Here is a 21,601-nt window from a genome sequence, read left to right as displayed (position 1 = left end):
TTCCAGAAGGGCAGGTTTTGGCTTACTTGAAAAGCAACTTTCTGATAATTAGAGCAATTCCAAAAAGAAATGGGCCCGTACTGTCATGTGTAACTAATTAAAACAAAAAATAAAAATGAAAAATAAATAAATAAATGAAAAAAACGGGCCTGCTTTTCTTTTTCTTTTCCTTTTTTTTTTTTTTTTTTTTTTTTGTGTGTGTGTGTGTGTGAGTGTGGTTTTTCAGTGCTGGGGATTGAACCCAGGGGACCCAAGGACCCATGCATGCCAGGCAAGTGCTGGACCAGTGAGCCAAACCCCCAGGCTGCTTTCCAGAATGATGATCCTCTTACCATTGCAAGTGTACAATGAGAACGGATGATCTTCTTCCCATATTTAATTTTTCTAGTATCTTTTCTCCATATTCTTTTGCTTTCTATTTCCTTGATCTCATCCCCTATTCCTTTTAGGTCCTTATAAACTTTTAGCCCTACCTTGTTCCAAAGTATTTTTCTCCTCCCTTCTCTTTTTTCAATTTCTAGATTCTTTTTCTCTGGTTTCTTCCATCCCTACTCCTAGCACACACTTAGCATCGTGACTGAACTGCCTCCCTGAGCTGCAGGTGGCCCATGGCTCAAAATGTCACTGAGATGTGGGCCAAGATTGCTGTGCGAACTGGCAGAGAGGGAAAGGAAGCAAATGGATCTCCATAGAGGGCGGAGGTCCTGCTGAGACTCTCCCATCAGGGAGGAGGGATCCAGCCTCCTAAATCCTGGGCGGTAACTCTCAGACAGGTGGGGACTCCAGGGCTGAGCACAATTCCCTCAAAGGTGCTTTCTGAATCCCTTCTAGATCCCCTTATCTTTGAGATATGGCAACCATTTTGCCATATTTCCAATTTCAAGAAATCGAAAATTTCTCATACTAAATGAAGCAGACAATCAACAACGGGATGCCTTACCTCAACTCTCAACTTGGTGCATCTATCTGCACATACATCTGACACCAGTGACAATGAAGTTTGCAGAGTCTGGCTCTAGAACTTTCAACTCTCCTTTTCTTTCTCTACCAATTTCCTTCTATATCTCCTGGGTCCTCTGTCTGCATCCCTGATGCAGCTTCTCATTTCCCTCTTGTTTCTAACTGCCTAGCTTTCTCATTGCCTCATTGGGTTTACAGTTTACCCTCACGTTCCAGATGCTCAGGTGAAATGTGCCAGGGGATGGCTAGGAAGACCGACTTTCTCCCCTCCTCCAAGGGCCCCACTATGCTTCATACCGTGAGCTGGAGACTGCTGGATGTTAGGGCTCTTGGCTACAGGCAGGCCACTAGGCATGGCAGTGACAATGGCTTGCTGGTGTGGTGATGGACCTGACCGAGTCTCAGGCACACTCTTCTCCCCAGGTCCCACTTCCTTCCAGTCATCAGGGGAGCACTGCTGGGGCTGTTAGGGGCAGGACAAAGAGATTGGTCTTCTCATAAACTGCTTCTGCATTCTCACACACTACCCCCATTTCTGTGGAGCTTAGGGCAGCAGGCAGGGCTTTAGGATTCAGTCATCTTCCTTGGAACACCCAGAGATGACTTCAACACTTAGCCTACCCAAAAACACATCCAAATGGGGCTGTGGGATTGCCTGAGCTGCGGCCTCCCCAGTCGCTCCACATCCTAGGATCAGCTTACTCACCACTGGTGAAGCAGGCTGTAGTTGTAAGATGACAGCTGAGGTGTGTTGGAACCTGCGATGAGGGGTGTGGGACATGCCCTCGGGATGTCCATTCTGAGGCCCAGGGTCTGGCGTGGGAGGGTGACACTGCTGACTGCTGCTGGGCTTGTGCAGATTGGCAGTGGGACACTGGAGTGGCAGGGTGGGTGTAACTGGGCCCAGGGGCATGGTGTGGGCTTCTGAGCCAGGCTGCAGGGCCAGGCTTGGAGGGACTGAGGTGAGCTGGGGTTGGGACTGGGCTTGGGGTGCAGGTCGTGGCGGCTGGGTCTGCTGCAGCTGCGGCTGCTGTTGGATCACAAACTGGGGCTGCAGGTGCTTTGATGATGGCTGCGAGAGGAGCTGATGTGGCTGTAGTTGCGCATAAGCTGAAGGGGAAACACCAGGTTAGAGGCACAGCTGAAGCTCATCTGCCATGGCCCTCGACGCACCCCTCCCGCACCCACAAATAAAGGGCTTCCCCAATGCCATGTACCCTTTCATGTTTCACCTAGAGCCTGGCCTCGGCAATGCCAGAGTCCAACACATACTCCCTTCTTGCTTTTCTCTTATGTCAAACACTGGACTCTATGGGCTGTCTGTCAAAGCCTGACTCAAAACTCATGCCCCTTGAGAAGGCTTCCTTGACACATTCCAGAGAAATACTGGATTCTAAGTGTTTCCTCTTCTTCTCTCTTCCAAGCCCAGCACTTGCTGTTCTCTATGCCTACAATATCTGCAAACTCCTCTCCATCCACACCCAGCTCTGCGTGGTTCATCCTTATCCATCCTTTTGGCTCTGCCCAGGTTGAGCTTCCTAGAAGAAGAGTCAGTGGACACAGTAGTCCTCCAACACTGGCATTGGGCAGACCAGAGCTGAACTCCTGGTTCCTTTTTTTTTTTTAACAAACCATGGGAACTAACTAGTTACTGCTACCTAACCTCTCCAAGACTCACCATCCTAATCCAAAAATTGGAAATAGTTTCTGCCCAGAAAATCACTGTAAAGATGAAAGGAGGGGAAAACCTAAAAATAAAATGTAAGCAAATGACATAATGTGTATAGCAGTGCCTGGCACACAGCCATGATCAATCATTTCTAGATACAATTTTAAATTTATTTCCATCTTAGTTTAGGTTCTCAAAGCATCCCTGGTTTACCTCTGTCATAATAATATTATTCTTGGTGGGTGATATTGCTACTTATCTGTCTTCCTTTTAAGTCATGAATCCCCAGTGGTCTGAAACTACAATGTATCTCTTTATCCTGTACCTAACATAGTGCTGGACAGCGATCGTTTTATTTACAAGAAGATAAAACATGTCTTGATCTGGAATTTCTTTCTTTCTCTCTTTCTTTTCTTTTCCTTTCCTCCCTTCCTTTCTGTGCTTGGAATTGAACCCAGGGGCTCTTTACCACTGAGTTACATCCCTAACCACCCCTTTTTTTAAATGTTGAGATAGGGTTTTGCTAAATTGCTGAGGTTGGCCTCAAACTTGTGATCCTCCAGCCTTAGCCCCTCAAGTAGCTTGGATTGTAAGCATGAACCACCACACCTGGCCTGATCTAAATTTCTCTCTCTTTCTCTTTTTAGATAGGGTCTTGGTAAGTGCTGAGGCTGGCCATGAATTTGCAATCCTCCTGCCTCAGCCTCCCCAGTGGCTGGAATTATAGGTGTGTGCCATCATGCCTGACCTGATCTGGAATCTCTTTGTTCCATGTGTTGGTAGTTTTTCTTTCTGCTATTTGAACCAGGCCGTCTCTTTGAGATTAAGGAAGCTTATATTTTTTAGTAATCCCTTCAGCATCTAGCGGCTGCTCTGTATATATTAAGGATTCAGGGAATTCAGCTCAAGTGATTGATTTCCTCCCACAAATCCCTCTGTTTACTGGCACCCAGGGTAGCTCAGTGATTCTATCCCATGTAGAAGCCACTCTCTACAGACTCCCGTGGCTGGAGACCCACAGGAGGAGCCTGTGCCATCTGAATGCCCTGGCAGTCACAGCTGGAAGCTTACACATGGATTTTACAACTAGAGGCTCACAACCTTCCGGGTCTCAAGCTAGTATTTTAAAAAGAATTCTGTGATGCTACAGGTACGCTGATTTCAAATTGAGTTAGGCGAGGTACCTTCTTTTGAAAATTTTTGTCTATATGCAACTTTCCGACTGTCTCATCACAGCCCAACTGGAATTCCAAGAAGGATGCCAACAGGAATGGAAAGGAAAGAACAGAAACAAGAAGCAATACGAAGGAAAGTCACAATGGTCCTGGTGACTGCTGTAGACGAGGGAATTTGGATGGCCCATAAGATTTTAATCTGAATTGTCCTGGATGGGGGAATTAGGAAACTTGACATTGAAGTGGTTTAAGGGGAATGTGTTGAGTTTGAGGTGATGGTGGGACCTTGGTGGAAACTGCCAGCAGACATTTGGTGATTATAAATTGTCCCTGATCCCAATCTAGGTCCTGTCTCCTAACACTATGTCAGATAGCTCTGAGGTCACCCATCAGCAAAGATTGTTCATCAGATAAACTAACACTCAGGTATTTTGAAAAACAACTCTTGATAAGGCACCTGAGAGATACTGCAGATGCCTATTAGACCCCAGTGGCCAAAAGGACCTGCAAGTGATGGGCATTTGTGTCACTGAAAATGCAACCCATTCCCATGGGACACAGTCATCCCAGGGGCTACCCATCTGAGGTGAGAGCTGGAAGTGGTCCATGTCGGGAGCTTACAGCATCAGTGGTGTGTCCCACCACCTGCTGACGATGTGGTCAGAGCTTCAGCTTTTCCCAGTGGAACAAGAGTTCTGGGCTAGGTGCTCACACAAATTTTCTCTAGCTCTACAACTTGATTGGGGTGGTTAGAGTAGGAAGATTAAAATTCAGGATTAACAAGATGAGAAAGGAAAGGTTGAAGAGGCAAAAGGTCTAAATCTGTGGAGGACAGAGAATAAATTTAGAGATAATACATATTTGTTGTACCAAATGCTGTAGTTTGGACCTTAAACAACCCACAAAGGTCCATGTGCTGGGAGCCCTGGGAGACTTTAGGTCACTGGGGGTGTGCTGCCCCTGAAGGGGACTATGGGACCTTTGCCCCCTCATCCTCCTTTTGCTTCCTGGCCAGGAGGTGAGTGGTTTTGCTCAACTACTATGAATATGCTTTTGACACAATGTGCTGCCTGACCACAGGTCCAAAACACTGGGGCCAACCAGTCATGGCCTGGAACCTCCAAACCTGTGAGCCCAAATAAACCTTTTCTCTTTATAAGCTGATTGGGTGATTGCTACAGTGATTGAAAGCTAACACCAAAGGCTGGGAGAGGAAACCACCAGCTCCTGGCCCTCTATTCCTGCACTTCCCACCCTATTCCCTGCTCTCCCCTAACCTGTGCTGCTCATAGAAAACCAAAGGGAATCGTTTCAGGACAAATAATGCCACTATAACCCAACCTGGAAATAAAGCTCATAAAACTTAAATAAATTCATAGATTAAAGATCCTAAGGTATTTTAGAGGAATGAATAGGTATTTTTGAGGTTAATTAAAAAAAACAACAACACATGGTTTAACTTATCCTGGGGTAAAAAAAAAATCCTTTTGATAGAGTATTGCAATAATTTTATAACCCTTTTCCTGATTCCAGTTTCTTTCTGCTATAATTCATCCTATGAATAGAGTGCAAATTAATCTTTCCTAGTGCTCAGATCTGACCCCTGACTGAACGCCACCAAGGACTCTCCTATCTATAGTTGTCCCAAGCCCCTGGCATTCAAGATCTCTTTTCAATATAAAGTAACCTTTTTATTCTTATTATTTCTTTGACCCAAGCAATCTCTACCATTCACTGTGCTGTGCCCTATCCCCTGTACAGTTAGTCCCTTTTCTCATAAACCAAATTTTTGTCATTCTTCCTTGATGCATATAGCCAATGGGACTCTTCCATTTTTTGAACTGCCACTAAGGTTTTTCAGATTAACACTGTCCTCTAAGATGCAATGTGCCCAGCAGTAAATGTGAGTTCTAGAGTCAATATGCTTGGATTTGAATACCAACTCCGCTGCTTACCATCTGTGTGATGTTGGGTAAGTGACTTGACCTCTCTGTACCCTTTTGCCATCATCTTTAAAATGGAGGTAAGCATGATATCTGTCTTGTAGTTATTTCAATAAATGACTAATCTTAGTAAGCAAGATTTATGGAACTCATTTGTTTCTTCCAAAGTAACTTGAATTTAGAAGATGCTTAGTCAGCACTACTGAGTGAATGAGTGATGGTATGTTGGGACTTGTTCTCTTTAGAGCCAGTCCATGGGTGAGATGGGTATCATCCCACAGGCCACACGGTCTCACCAACAGTCTAGCTGGCTGAACCCTGTGCCCGCCAGCCTATCCTGACCTTCCTGTACCCACCCACCCTGATTCCCTCATTGTGCCATAAGACTTCCTGTCCCATCATGTCTGTTGGGCCTCATTCTTAGTGCCTCCACCTGTGGAGATGCCTGCCTTCTGCTTCAGTGATCTCAGGTTTAAGGGGTTTTGGCTGGGCCTCAGTTACAGGTGTTTCCCTAGAGTTCCTGAATGCTTTGTTTGATTCATTTGTAATAGGTACTCTCCTATATACATATTTCACAGATTTAAAAAAATTGATTATCCCCCTCCATTTTAGCATCTTTGGAATTGGGCTGCTGCGTATTACAGCGGATGCTAGTTTCTTTCTTAAGAGTTAGTAAAATAACTTTCATCTTATAATTAAGAGATGTCTTAGATTAAATGAAATGGGAATACTTTTATTATTTTGTGTGTAGATGTCCTATTGCTCCAAGTAGACTATATGCTTTTTAAGTCAAAGGTTTTTGAGTCTTATCTTTTAATCCAAAAGATGTACTCTAATTAAATTAAAGCAGTGCTTCTTTTACCCTCTGCTTTGTCTAACATAATGGCAAGTTTGTAGGTGATCAGCAAATGTGTTCTGATGATCATGACAAGATCAATTCACTTTCTCCCTCTTCCTTTCCCTCCCTGTTCAATTTGGGGGCAGTGAGGCCACAATACCAGAAGTCATGTCCTCCCCTCCAGCTAGAATGGGTATATCAGACTGTGAAATATTAATGTACAGAAATCTCTCCAGACCTTTCTTCTTATTTCTTCCTAAAGACCAATAGCTTTCTTCTCCCCAGCTCACACACTCCCTCGCTGCCAGAAAGCTCATTGCTTCTAAGAAACATGGGTCGTTTCTGTGGGATCTCAACCACAGCTTTGCAAAGCCTGATCAATCCTTTGTGTTATGGAGCAGGGGAGAGGCAGGCTGAGGGCTTTTGCAAATTAGGACCTCGCTCAAAGGAGAGACTGCTTTGAAGCATCGCTCAACTTCCTGGCTGGTGCTCTAACCTGAATTGCCTCCTTAGAATCTGAAGAGGCCAATTCACTGCTTCCAAACCAGTGTGTTGATACTAACAAGAGGATTAAGATCTCGCGGGCAGGAGGGCTGACTGAGGGGTCACTGGCACACTCCCTTGACTGCATCCACTGCCAAAATTTATCAATAATAGTTCTCTATTGATCTCAAGGCTTCACATAGGTAGGGAACAGCTCACTGTCTTAGAAATACTGCGAGCACCCTGCTTACGGGTGGTGGGTCTGCCTACAGCCTTATTTTTCTGAGAGTCCAGTAAACTGACTTCCTTTGGAGGATGCCTGTGGGAGAGAAATGGTGTATCTTTTTCCAACCACTACTTTTCAAGATTTAAAAAGTTAAGTGAAGATATACTTTCAACCATTCAGTCAGTCAGCATTTACTAAGCACCTACTACAGAGGAAGCACTATGCTTGAGCTGGATAAAATATGGTCCCTAGATTAGACTGCAGTCTAGTAAAAGAGACAGATGGTAGACAGAGACTTTCAGCATCATTTGGTAAATGTTGTGATAGGATAAGCACAGAATAATAAGAACATGGAAAAGAGGATTTGGCTTTGGAAGGAGGGCAGAGAAGAAGGCTTCCCTCAGGAAGGTACTGTGGTGTATTAAGGGACCCACAGAGTGCTCTGTACAGTGCTCTCAGCCCAGGGGGTCTGTAGGAGGGAGCCAGATGAGCAGGCACTTTTAGGTTGGGTCTAAGTTGTGCACCATGTTCAAGAGGTTGCTCTGCTCCAAAGAAGCCTCATGTGACCAGGCTTCAGGAGGTGACTGAGACTGAAGCTCACCAGAGGTCAGAGCTCCACACACACATGAAAAGACGAGGTCACTTTTTAAAATTTATTTATTTGTTTATTTATTCATTCTGGGGATTTAACCAGGGGTACTTTACCACTGAGCTACATCCCTAGCCCTTTTTGTTTTTCATTTTGAGACAGGGTCTCATTAAGTTGCTTAGGGCCTCGCCAAGTCGCTGATGCTGCTCTTGAATTTGTAATCCTCCTGTCTCACCCTCCTGAGCCCCTGGGATTGCACAACTATATCTGGCAAGGGTGCTCTTTTTAGAAAGACCTAAAACAATTCTACATGAATTTTCTGTGATGCATTCCCTCCAGGCTTAGGGTCAGGAGAGGTTTGAGAGGGGAAGGAGAACTAAGGGGAGTTTCCCTGTCAGAGGAAACTAGGTCATAAAAACAGACGTGTAGGGCATTCTGTCACATTCTATTCAGCCTTAATGTCTTTGGGTCTGCTTGGCAGCATCTGGCAAAACCACCAGATACTCTTGTGTGGGCAGGATTCCTTGCTGAGTGGCTTGGAGAATTAAAAAAGAAACTGTTTTCTGCATCTCTGCCCCTGCCCTCCCTTGGCAGAGGGACAGCACTACAGGGAAGTGAGTACAGGGCATGGGTTTTAGAGTCAGGTAGATCTGGGTTGGGTTTGGTTCTGCCACCTATGATCTTAGAGAAACTGCCTAAGCCTCTCTGCATCTTGACTTCCTGTCCTATAAATGATTGATACATAGCATCTAGGGTAATTGTTAGTATCAAACAGAATATTATGTTTGAACCACAAAAACATTTACTGCCTTTGCTCAATGACTGGTACTCAGAAGATGCTCAGTAAAGGATGATATTTTAAAAATACCATTGCTTTGAAATTCTCAGTTTTCATAATTTGAATATCATTTATTCCTAATAAGAAGCCTATGAGGCAATTGAGCAGTGTCCCCATTTTACAACCAAGAACTGAGAGTAATTTCCAAATGACTTCCACAATGCAGAAGTCTGAGGGGACGTTGACTTCATTTGACAAAGGAGGCCCAGTGGCTTGCCTACAGCAAAAGCCCCAAATGCCTATGACTGAGTGAATAGCTGTTAACAAGCACAAACGAATATGGCAAGCCCAGGAATATGAACTGTGGCTGCTGAGAACTTTGGAGAAAGTCTTGGAGGGATGGACGATGAAAAGGGTGTGTTCTGGCAGAAGGTAGGAGGCAAAAGGAATATATCTGGTCAGGTCAGTCACAAAGGGGTGGGAGTGGGAGAAGAGACAAGACCATATTTGCTTGAAACAGAGTGTCTATGTGAGGAAGCCATAGCAATCAAGTGGTGTGTCAAGGGTCCTGAAGGTCCCACCCAGGTCAGAGAGTCATCCATCAGCACTCATCAACATGCCGCTTTGTGGGCCCTTATAGACTCGACATTCCAACTGGCCAGGTAGGAAATACAGACACTGTGAAGTCTCTAAACAGGAAAGAAACAATGCAGCTGTTTAGGAAGATAATTCTAGCAGCTTAGAAGGATGTCCTGGAGATCAGTTAAGCCTCATCAAATCAGCTGGCCTTGCGCAAAGCAGGAAGCCAGTACAGAGGATGCATCATCAGAACCTGGTGATCAACTGGTGATAAGGTAAGGGTAGGAACAGGAAGGGAAAGAGAAGAGCGTTTTCTGTGTTGGTCATTTTCGCAGGCCTCTCATTCATTGATATAGCCTATGGAAAATGTTTTATACATGAGGAAACTGAGGTTTAGTAACTTGATCATTAAACCAGTAAGTGATGAAACTGGGATCTGAAGCCAGGTCTAAGGCTGAAGCCCCTGCTTTTCCTGCTAGAACATTCTGCCTCCCTGGTGAAGGGAAGTGGGCTTAGGAAGACCTTGGGGCTGTGCAAAGTGGTCAGGAATCTGGGAAAGGGGACGTCTCCATAGAGGAAGACTTCAGAAGTTTTGTTTTTGTTTTGTTCATGAATTCTTAGGGAAAAAAAATGGTATAAAGTGGGATGAAACCAAAGTAGGAATACCCTAGAGAAGCTGGAAATCGCTGGGGAGAGGGCATGAGCGCAGGGATGGATGCATATTGAGAAGCTATTGGCAGACAGGTGGCAGGTATCTGAGGGGTGGGAACAGATAAGTTCCTTTAAGAGTTAAAAATAAACACAGGGGGCACAGGACTGAGGAGACCACAGCTAATGGCAGCAGGCAAGGGAAAAGGCAAAGACAGGTCCTACCTCCACACCTAGATGGTCACGTATATATGTGGCCACTTTGGGTTCAGGTGCTTCTTGGGGCCAGCTGAGACAATCCTCCTTCTGTTTCACGTGAAACAGACTCATTTTTAAAAGCATGACCCAAATTTTCATACCCCCTATTAAAATTTCAGCTCTTACTCAGTTATGTAACTCCTGTAGTGCTTAGAATAATGTTTGGCACATAATAGTTGCTAAATGAACAAGAGATAGAGTAGAATCATTTGGGAATGGCAGTTAATTATTCTTTCTGAACTAGATCTTCATTTATGCAATGGAATGATCACCATTATGATTAAATGAGATAGATAGGTAAATAGTACAATACCTAGAGCATGGTTGTTCACTAACTAGAAATTATTATTATTAGCTGGTAGCAACCAGGGAAGTAGTATAATAGAAGCCTTAGGTAAAGAATTTTAGGAAAGAAGGAAAGCTGAACAATTCCAAGGCCCTTTGTGTATCACCGTGGGCTCTCTCTCCTCTCTCTCTCTCTCTCTCACACACACACACACACACACACACACACACACATATGCATACATATATATGCAGTGAATGATGTTAAGCAAAATATAAAACTCCTCTACTGCTAACCTATATCTTCTGGATTTTCCCTCTGAATAGTAAGAAGAGATTCTTCATCATTTAAATGTGATTCTACAGTAGATAGTTGAAGTGACCTGCATGGCTAATTCCATGATTTTAGTGTTAAAATTGGTGGGAATTTTGATTTCCAGAGACAACAGGCTCACCTGCATTCACTGCTGTTAGTTGGATTCTGTAAGTAAAAGTGTGTTTACCCCATCGTTTGGTGGCTGCTTTGGAAGGGAAATGTGGTACCCGAGAATCCAAAAATCAGCAAGCATCACATTGTCCAGTCTATTACAGATGGAAATCTCTGCACCCTGACACAGAATACTCTCTGTGATTAAACAAAGCAGCTATGTGGCAGGCCTGCCCAACAGAGAATTCTGTCTTCAGTGTCCTGAGGCGGGTTGAGGCTATGGAACAAAGGCCTGGCATCTGGAAGCAGGACTGGGTGAAAAGGACCCCAGATTTTCAATGACCCAAGAGCTCCCTTTTATCACAGCATCCCCCCTCCCAGTCAGCAACTTCCTCCTCACCTTTGGGCACCCAAAGCCTGGAGCTATCCTCTACAATGAGGACTCCAAGAACCGAGCAAGAGCTGTGGCCCAACTCCTTTAGGACTCGGCTTCCCTGGAGGCCAGGCCCATGAGACCCTTGCTGCCTGCTCGTCTTCTGCCCTCTGTGGTCCAGTCCTCCTATCACCGAGAAGGGCAAGACCAGACCATTGCCTTCCCCTCAGAGTGCAACCTCAGGCTCCCTTCCTCCCTGTACTCCCCTCCCCCACCCCGCCCCCTTTCAGGGCATAAGGGACCTTTTCTATTTGCAGAGCCTAAAGAAGCTGGTTGCCAAGGTGACAGGAGCAGGAACAGCAGGGAGCTTGCCATGGGGGAGGAGCTTTGCCCCCAAACAGCTGTCAGTGGGAGCAGTCCCAGCTGGGAGGGAGAGTTTGCCTCTCAGGGAGGAAACACCCAGGAGAACACATGCAGCCCCCCAGGGTCTCCACTGGCTACTTTCCCTGGGGGCTGCCTGCTAGCTGCCCCCAAAACGCTCAAATAGCAAACAAAACACGCACACTCTCTGCCTCACATGCACGAGCACACTCTTCCCTCAGCTCTTTCCCTCCCTTGGCTCATTCACCATGGGTCCTCTGGGTAGGAGGCCCGAAGTCACCTCTGACTGGGGAACTGTGAAGCCCAAGGCAGGTGCTGCTTCACGCTGTCCCCAGCAGGCCATAAGAATCATTTTAGTCTTTTTGTTCTGGAGGCCCTCAGAGGATCCAAGCTTCCTAAGCCTTCCCCAGCTGCCTTCCGTTGGGAGGTGAGAGAGGGGGAGTGGAACCAAGGGCTTGTAGAGAGGAGGGGTGGCCAGAATAGGAGAGGCCGGTGGGAGGCAGGAGTAGGGCAAAGCCCACTGATCTGTGTCTCTGGGGAGAGGGTCTTTGTAGTAAGCACTCAATTCACAGCTGCTCCACGCAGACTGCCATGGGGCTGCTGGCCTCTGTACTGTGTCGGGCACACACTGTTAGTCTCAAGCCACACCTAGGCTCCCGGATCACAAGACTGTTTCTCACTGATGCTTATAGGGCTTAAGAAGAGAGAGCCTGTCATCAGCTCTGCAAAGTCCAGACAGTCTTAGAACGCCTAGACTCTTTGAGCTTTGGGTCAGGATCAGGCAAGGCCAAGCAATCTAAGAACTAAGGGGCAACCTGGCTTGATTAAGGACAGAAGCTGACTCTGCCAGATATGGAGTTAGGTCTCAACTCTACCATTTACTACTTAGGTGACCTTAAGAACTTAGAATATACTAAGTTCTTCTGAGCCTTAGTTTTCTTATCTATAACATGGATAAATACCTACCTTAAGGGTTTTTTTTTTTTTTTTTGAAGATTTAAATGCCTAGCAGATTAACAGATGAGGGACTTTCCCTAATGCTGGTCCCTTTCTATCTAATTTCCTTGAGAACCCAGAGATGTCTAGCAGGGGGAAGACCCCAAGAACTGCTCTTTCTTTTGAAAAGTCGTTAGACTTTGGGGGGCTTGCTTAGGTTTAGAGAGAAGCCATATGTTGGACTGGGCAGGAATGGGGTTCTCAGGGAGTCCTGAGTCCTGGTATTGTTCAAGGGTCTGTGGGAGTGAGAATGTAGAAGAAACGCAGCTTCCAAGTTCTAGCTGGAATCCAAGCTGCTGTCAGCACATTGTAAGATCCCCTTGAGTTTCACCATTCTGAGCCTCAGTTTCTTTTCCCATAAAAGGAAGAGGCTGGAGTCTCTGGGGAAAGCTATGTCAGCCACTGAGAAACTTTGGGAGCCACGTCGCTTCAGCAGGGCAGTGTCTTCCTCACTCGGCAGTGGCCACTTGGAGGTAGCAACAGGCCCTTTGTCCCAGGTGGTTTCTGGAGTCTCAAAAAATGAATAAATTATTTCAGCCCAGTTTTTTCCAATCAGGGTCATGCTCTCTTGTGCTTCCCTCTGTCTGCCTGGGATACCTTTCCTCGCTTCATCTGCTGGGTCACTGCTCATGCTTTCAGGATATGGCACCTCTGACCATTGTGCCTGGCAGTGAGGTGATCATGTGCTCCACGGTACCTAATAGGATTATGAAATTGAATGGATTTGTTTATATATCTGGTTTCTTCCCTTTGGCTGCACACTTTAGGTAAGAAGTCATACTGTGAGCTGGGCATAGTAGCTGTAATGCAGCGGTATACCAGGGAGGCTGAGGCAGGAGAATCACAAGTTTGAGGCCATTCTCAGCAACTTAGTGAGACCCCGTCTCAAAAAATAAAAATGGCTGGGATATGGCTTCGGGGTATACTGCTTGCCTAGCATATGTGAGGTCCTGGGTTCAATCTCCAGAATTGTGTGTGTATGTGTGCGTACACACACACACACACACACACACACACACACACATACACACACACATGCTTAGATGATCTTGGTTTTAATTTAGAGTAAACAAATAGTAGGTTTTCAATAAAAAAAAAATATGCAAGTTACATTGAATGGTAAAATGGCCTGGATGAGGGCAGAGGGTTAGTGGTTTTCTCAGGTATATGACCAGAGTCTTTCTTTAATACCAAGCCATATTGCCTGCCACTCTATTTATTTCCCTAGACCGATAAAGTCTGGCTTCTAGGACTGTTGGCAGATTTTTCCCATTAAAGATTGCCTATAATAGGCAGTGCTGGGAACATTTAGCAAGCAGGGAAAGGAGTCTAGCCAGGGAACACTGATTCATTCCCTGCAGAATATGCTGGGTTTTTTTTTTTCTTTTTTTTTAATCTCCTCGATCTATTCTCGAGTGTCACCCTTACTGGCAAGCCTTTCTCAGCTCCTCTCTACAAGGCTGGCCCACTCTTGCTCCTACAGTGGCTGGAGCTTACAGCCTGTCTGTACCTGTCAGTCTCCCCACCTAGACTGTGCCCTTCTTGCTCTCATTGATCTCTGTACACCCAGAATTGGCAATGTGACTGGCAAACACCAGTAAACAAACATCTGCTGAATGATGAGAAGACAAATGCTCTACTCCCACTCCCTGCATGGCTCCTCCGCGCTTCTGGCTAGCCCCAATTCTTTTCACTGAGTCACAGGGAATTTTAAAATAGTCCACCTGCCAACCTCTGCTCACTCAAGGTTAAGAGATATGATAGTGTACTCCAAGATCCATTGTGAAGAACTCATTTATTCCTACACATCTGGCTTCCTTTCTTAAAGTTAGAAACAGAAATCAAACTAGAAAGTTGAAACAGAATCAGGAGCTGATGAACACCCTAAGATTGGAAGAGGGGAGAGAGACACACAGCTGGTCCATGGGGAAAATGAAGGTTTGAAAGATTCCTCCTGATTCACAGCCTGGTCTGGATTCTGTTCCTGGAGCCCTTACCTGGTGCAATGAGGGGGTGGGCAGCCACAGCAGGAACAGTTCGGCTGAGCCCAGCCCGGCCCTCCACGCTCCCTGGCAGGCTGCCATTGCCATCTCCTTTCTTGAGTGGCTCCACCACACTGTCAGTTACGCCAGGCTTGGCACCTGCAGGGGAACCCTGAGCAGTGTTCCTGCCCTGTGATGGGGTAGGCAGAGGCTGGCTACTGCCAGGTGTGGGTTTCAGGGCCAAGCTGGGCAGGACAGGCTGAGTGGGGTTAGGGCCCGAGGCTGCTGCAGCTGGTGTCTGCTGTGTTCGGAGGGTCAGGTTCTGTACCTGGAAAAGAGGGGTCTTTGGGAGTCCAGAGAAAGTGGGCAGGAGAAATGCTAGCACAACCAAGAGAGAGGACTTAGGGATGGATCCAGCAGTGGCTGAACAGGATAGTGGGTTATAAAATTAGACAGAAAAAGAATGAGTTAGGGCTGAAAGAGGAACCAGAAGCAAGTGAAATTCTAGAAAGAATAAGAAAGATCACTACCGACTGGATCCACCAGCAAAAGTAACTGAGTTCTCAGAAGCGACTGCTCCCCAAGCTGGGGCAGGCGGGGTCAGGGAGGCCAGGCTCTTCCCCCAGTTAGCCTCCCTCCTCCCCAAACTAACAGGGTTGGATGCATACCACTGGAAATAATTCCCAGATATAGTGAGCATGGGGCTTCCCATGCTGGAAAAGGCCAGGGCAAAAATGAAAGTTAACTGGCCAGGAAAGTCACTAAACAAAGCATTATCTTGTCCTCAAAATAAGGTGAACTCCAGGCCTTTGCAGAAACGGGCAGCATGTTTACTCAGCCTGGTTCCTGGCGCCCTCTGCTGGATACATGGAAGCTGTGCCAGACTTTGATAACTGCTACCCAATCCTAGGCTCCCATCCCCATTCTGGAGATGGGGTAGAGAGATGGGAGCTGGAAGGACTCCTCCTTCCCCAGCAGCTCCTAGAATCTTCACCGCCATAAGAATATCCATGTGCTGCCAGCAGAAAGCAGGAACCCAGGACTCATCTCCTCCCTCTCAGTGCCATTTCCCCTGAATCCTGGCAGAGCTGGCACATGTAATCAGAGTGGGATTTTCCCCTTGCAAAGCAGCAATAAGCAAGTTATCCCGAGGAGTGTTGTGGGGGTATTAAACCCTCAGCATGCTGCCCTCTGAACCCTAACTGTACTTGAGGGAAAAGCAGTCAAGAGGGGCTGAGGCCGACTAGACAGGAACTGAAGAGCTGGTCTGGGAGCAGTGGGCCATCTGGTCTCCACTTGCTTCCCTAGAAGAGTCCAGCCTTTCCAAAGACTCAGAGCTCCTCCAGGGCTGCCCATCCCCAGTATCCTACCCCTGTAAAGTGCTGCCCACCCCCCTGCCCTCCCACAAACATGGGATCCTCACCTGGGCGGGGGTGGGGGGCCGGGCGGGGGAGCCAGTGCCGAGCTCAGGCTGCACAGTAGCGACGGTGGCCGTGGGCGTGAAGATGAGCTGAGGGGACAAAGGAACAGTGCCGCCTAGGCTCCTAGCTACCTGCACCAGGTTACCTGGCTGGGCCTGGAATCACAGGAAACGAGGCGCCTTTTACCTGCCCCATGTGGGTTCAGCCACAGGGCAGAACACTGTAGCCAGGGAGCAGAGATGGGGTTGGCTAGGAAGTAGAAATAAGGAAGCAGGTAAGGGCAGGGGTCCCAAGGACCACCTGAAAGTTTCAAGAGGCTTGTAGTGTGCTGACCCATGCTGGGCAGTGACAGGATGGAGCAGGAGAGCTGCTCTGGGTCTTCAGAACTGTGAGGGGCTCATTCTAGGTGGGTGGGTGGGGTGGACACCCTGAACTCACTGTCTCCTCAGCATCCTGGCCAATAGGGACCTCAGACAGGTGCCCAAGGACTATTTTCTGGGTCTAATTCAACCCTAACCCAACGGCTGAATCAGATCAAAATTCTCCTCCAGAAGGGACCAAATCAGACATATGCTTTTGGTCATTTTTAAGTCAAATTTGGAGGAAGGGGCCTAGGAGCAGCAATAGCAGAGGAAGTAGACAATCTGGAGCTGTACTGGTGTCTGAATCTCATCTGGAAGGGCACAGGTTACTTGCCATTCCCAGCTGGCACCTCGCCCCATGTGGGTCTAGACTGCACCAGTGTGGACAGGCTGCGGTGCTGTCAGGGCTTTCCCCTCAGCTCCGTGGCCACGCTTCCAGGCTCACTCCTCTATATGTGTATGTCCTGCTTTTGGAGAGCAGCAGGCAGGCATCGGGGTCCTAGTGGGGGCACTGAGTGGGACATGGGGGTGAGTGAAGTGGAGGCAAGGGAGGTTTGGGAGGTATCAATGTGTGGCTGTCAGTTTGCTAGGGAAGTGAAAGTCAATTTGATGTTGTGTGTCTAAGAGGCCTTGCTGGAGAATGGGGATGAACCTCAAATGAGGAACTCAGAGCCCAGGACAGGCATATGGTAGCAAGACTAAAAAACTCCAACTGCCAAGTTCTGGCCATAAGAGCAAAGGGAGGGGCAGGACTGCACTATTCTCAGGATGGTGTGCCAAGGGGCTGATGAGAAAACTCTTCAGCATGGGAAATGTGAGGTATAACTCAGATGGGAGCTCAACACAGGCCGTATGTTAGTTACTGCCTGCTAGGGAGAATGCTGTCATTGTCCCAGGGAATTCTCTAGAATCTTAGAAGCCCATCAGGTTTCTAATGGACCCCTTAGGGACAGGTGCCAAGGAGAGCTTTTATGTGTGCTGGCGATAGCCTGGGTGTATCCTGCCCAAACAAGTTCATGGGAACCTGATTAGAATGGGGGGTATGGGAGGGCAGTGGGGGCAGCAGCAGTAAGCATCAGGCCCTAAAGCTGCACCTCTCTGCTCTCCAGTGTACCTTTGGCCCCTGAGCTAGAGGTGGTCAGTCCATGCAAGAACTGTCAGAGTAGGGGAAGATTCCATTTTGGGAAAGTACCTGTGTGTATGCTCATCTTAAGTCTGAGTGTGGAGGATCGGCTGGGCATGGGCCCCTGCACACTCTACCCTAATTAGTTCTCAGGAACAGTTTCTGATAAGGAGATGATTTTATTTGCTGTAGGACGGGGAAGGGAAGTATTATGGGTAACTTCTTCTCAGCCTGGAACCCCACCCTTCCTTGAGTCATGGAGTCTACACCACATTCCCACTCAGCCTTCCAGGCCCACCCTTTTCATTCTACCCCCTTCCTCTTGCCCCTGTCCCACAGTACTTCTTCCCCCTTTTCTTGTCTCCTCATTTTTCTAGTCTTCCAGCTCCCAAACTCTCAGCCTGTGTCTTCCTGGCCCCAAATCTATGGCTCAAGCCAGGGGTACTCACCATCTGTGCCCTGAGATACATCTGTGCTTGGCTGGCGGTGAGGGCTGGAGAAGATGTGTTGCCCAGGAGCACGGCCTGCTGGGCAAGGCCTGAGGCTGTGGCTGAGTTGACACTCTGAGCCCGGTTGATGAGCTGGGCTGCTGCTGGGGAGGCTGCCAGATTGATCTGATGAAAGAGACACGTGCAGTAGGGTACAGGAGGCTCTGAGGTGAGCTGTGTCCCCTCATTCATTTCTTGCTCTCCCTCTCTTCTGTTCCTTGGTTTATGTAGCCTCCTTTAGAACCTCTGGTCCTTGGGTCAAGGAGTTTCACCTAGAACTTCCCCATCTCTGGCCTAGGTACAGAGGTTCAGGGAGGACTCAGCATTCAAAGGAGGAGCTAGCAACAGAGCCTTGACACCAGAAAGATGACAGAGCATTGTTATAAGGGTTAGAGAGACGTATGCACTTTTTATTTCCCTGGCAAGAGCAACAGACTCCAGATATGATCCTGCACAGCTAAGGATTCACTAAGGATCGCTGGGTCCAGGAACTCGCGAGCATCTTAGGTAAGAAGGAAGGAGTTGGTCCAGAGCTATGGGTGCTGTGTGCTGCTCCCCAGTTCTACTCACCGAAGGTGACTGGGCGGGGGCCTGTGCAGACGCACTGCTGCCAGAAGTGCTCCCTTGTCTGCTGGCCACTAGGCTCGCCTGGAAAAGAACAGACTCTTGCTACTAGTGTCCCAGCACCCCACCCCCAGTCATTTTTGAGCTCTCATCTTCCAGGGACAGTGGTAAGGACAGCAACCCTGGGAGCCCAACCCCATCATGGGCCTTGAGCAAGGGCCCAGTCTCCCCTTCCGTAGGGGGTGATAACGACCATACCCAGCTGAAAGGTTGCTGGGAGGACTGAACAAGAGAACACAGGCACTAAGCACTCTGTCAGCCATTGCTGCTGCCCGTTTCTGCAGCTCTCTCCAGGCCTCCTCCCCACCCATGCAGCTCGCTGCGCCATGCGGAGAGTGTCGATACTCTGTCTCACGTATCAACTGCTCCCCTCTGCCTCTCCTCTTTGTCATCTTTCAAGCATCAGTTTTGATGTTATCCCAGTAGGCAGACCTTCCCTGACTACCCAATGTAGGGTCATCTTCCTTGACCTTCAGTGAAAGTATCTGTTCTTTTCTGTCATAGTGCATCATACCACAACTGAGATATTTAAATAGCTTCTTTTCTTGTCTATTTTGGTCCTATATACTTGCTAACTCCCTACTCCAAGCTCCAAGAAGACAGGGTCCACAGCGTACCCAGTACCTGACATGAACTTTGCATAAAACATTCTTTCAGATGGATGGATGGATGGGTAGGTGGGTGGATGGGTGATGGATGGATGGGCGGATGGGTGGGTAGATGGGTGGGTGGATGGACGGATGGGCGGGTGGGTGGATGGACGGATGGATGATGGATGGATGGATGGATGGATGGATGGGTGGATGGATGGATGAGTGGAAGAATAAATGGATGACCGTATTCTTCTCAACTACTGGGAGCAGAGGGAAACAGACAGAAAGTGAGTCTGGCACACCCTTCTCCTGTGAGTGCCTCATTGGAGTTATGGTCCCTTTCCCAGCAGCACAGTGATGTGGTTGAGGAAGTGGCTCTCCTAACACTTCTCTATGGGACAACCTGTGAGAATTCCAGCTGCTCCACTCACTAGCTGGGCTCTCTCTGTTCCTCGTCTGCCAAAAAGAAATGATGGCAAGCCCTCACTAGGACTCTGTGGACTGGCAAGAGGAGACAGGGGAAGCATTGGCAGTACCCACTTCCTCTTCCTCTTGCTCTAACAGTCTGGATACCCCATGAGCCTCATCCCCGCTGCCAGGCTCCTCACCTGCTGTACTGCCGCCAGGCTCTGGAGCTGGGCGCTGCTGAGGTGCTGCTGCTGCAGGGCAGCTGTCTGCAGCATGAGGTGCTGCTGCTGGGCGGCATACATCTGCTGCAGGTACTGAGCCGCAGTGCTGGGCTGCCTGTGCAGGGCCTGCTGGATCACCTGGGAGGCAGGGAGAGTGGGAGCTGGAGATGTCAGCTGGCTGCATGGCACACCCCTACTGCAGTCATGGCTTGTCAACCCAGCTCTCCTCAGCTGCTCGGGGAACCCCAGGATCTGTGACCATCACCACAACCCACTGCCCTCTCCAGAGCCTCTGACTCAAGAGACATCTGTTAGAAGAGTTTTCTGTCTTTTTTGGCTATTTTGATTAGTCTCCAGCTCCTCCCTGATGGGCCTGCTCCTGCATCAATGCTGTGAGGAGAGTCGTAGCAGCATACCACTGCTCTAACCAGCTCTCCCAGAGTCAGAAGCCTCCCATGCCAGGCTTGCCAGGTACTGTCTCCCCCAAGCACTCTGTAGCTCAGATGAAGGTGAAGCAAATGAGGCAGAATGAAGAGAGGTTCTGGGAAGAAGAGCTGAATCAGAGGGGCCAGGTTCAGCAGAAGCAGCCAAACTGAGACTCATGCAAAGGCAACGCTTTTGCAGAGGCTACAAGGTTGAATGGGTGCTACTCCCCAGGTTTGGCACACAATGCTCAAAGGATCCTATCAGTCCTGAGAAGGTGGCCTTGCAGCAAGCTGGGCCACAGGAATGATACATTCCCCTTTTCTTCTTTCCCTCCCTCACCTCTTTTCTCCTCTGCTCCCTCTTTTTAGCTACTCTCTCCCATTCTGTGGCCTTACTGCTTACTCCCTCCTTCCTGATTGATTGAACAGCAGCCTCTAGGAAATGATAAAGGGCTATTGTTTGATCCTCCCCCACCCCCAGGAACAAAGAGAGTTGGATGCTACACAGCAGGCTTCAGGCCCTCTGTCTTCTTCTTAGGAGGCCCAGAGACATTTATTCTCCCTCCTACCTTTGCTTCCCAGCTGGTACCCAGCACTAGTGCTGCCTGGGTTCTGGCCTACTCCCTGCCCTCAACTCTGTGGGATCCTTGGCTATAGGGCTGCTCCTGACCCCAGGCCCTGCTAAGGGCGAAAGCTCTGGGCTCAGACTTGGGGTTCTTGAGAACAGGCTGATATCACAGATCCTCAGTGGGCTCTGGTGTCTCCCTAGAAACCCTAACCCCAACTCTTGCACATATTTCTCTGACTCCTCTCTCCCTAGTACGCTCTACTCTCTCAGATCCTCTTCATCTGGATTCTACTTTTTAACCCCCTGTTGTCCCCAGAATCATCTGCTCTTCTTCCCCTTAAATTGGCCCTTCTTTTTCCTTAACCTCCTAAGTGACCTTTCAGCAGTTCAGCCAGCAGTACCTGAGGTTCTGACTCTTCCTCACCAGAGGGTGTCAGTGGATGGGCCAGGAGGAGCTCCCAGTGGCTCTGCCTGGGTGTAAATGCAAGGCTGCCACAGCAGAAGCCCCAAGCCTCTTCTGCCTTGAGTTCTGATGAGTGGTGGGAGGAGGGCACATCCCTGATGCCAGATGCTGGATACCAGAGCTCAGATACTCATGCATGAAGGGGCAGGGGAAGAGGCAGGGAGCAGGGTGGGAGCTGGAGACATGGTTAGATTAAGTATGAGGCAGAGATAACAAGGAGAGGGACAGTCCAGGTCATCCACTAATGTCTTCTTTAGCTGAATTTCTCAGGCTTCTCACTGTCTGCTGTGGCTTCTCCCCCACTCCCTTATCTGG

At 48.2% G+C, this 21,601-nt stretch overlaps 1 protein-coding gene across 7 annotated transcripts in view; it reads right to left on the bottom strand.

The window, feature by feature from the left end:
* PHC2 (polyhomeotic homolog 2) overlaps positions 1 to 21,601 on the bottom strand; it is a 105,113-nt gene that overhangs the window by 29,598 nt on the left and 53,914 nt on the right. For 6 of the 7 annotated variants that reach the window (XM_081305089.1, XM_081305087.1, XM_081305091.1 and 3 more), the window contains 7 exons: positions 19,810 to 19,968; positions 18,555 to 18,632; positions 17,946 to 18,110; positions 16,014 to 16,166; positions 14,606 to 14,918; positions 1,667 to 2,070; positions 1,258 to 1,423 (listed from right to left, as the gene is read on the bottom strand). In XM_081305089.1, coding sequence (XP_081161215.1) covers positions 1,258 to 1,423; positions 1,667 to 2,070; positions 14,606 to 14,918; positions 16,014 to 16,166; positions 17,946 to 18,110; positions 18,555 to 18,632; positions 19,810 to 19,968 — 1,438 coding nt within the window. The remainder of the gene's footprint in view (positions 1 to 1,257; positions 1,424 to 1,666; positions 2,071 to 14,605; positions 14,919 to 16,013; positions 16,167 to 17,945; positions 18,111 to 18,554; positions 18,633 to 19,809; positions 19,969 to 21,601) is intronic. The other variant, XM_081305093.1, reaches the window with a different exon arrangement.

The sequence above is a fragment of the Spermophilus citellus genome (assembly GCF_964194105.1).
Source record: "Spermophilus citellus genome assembly, chromosome: 9".
Classification (NCBI taxonomy): Eukaryota; Metazoa; Chordata; class Mammalia; order Rodentia; family Sciuridae; genus Spermophilus; species Spermophilus citellus.
This window is presented reverse-complemented; position numbering and strand designations above follow the sequence as displayed.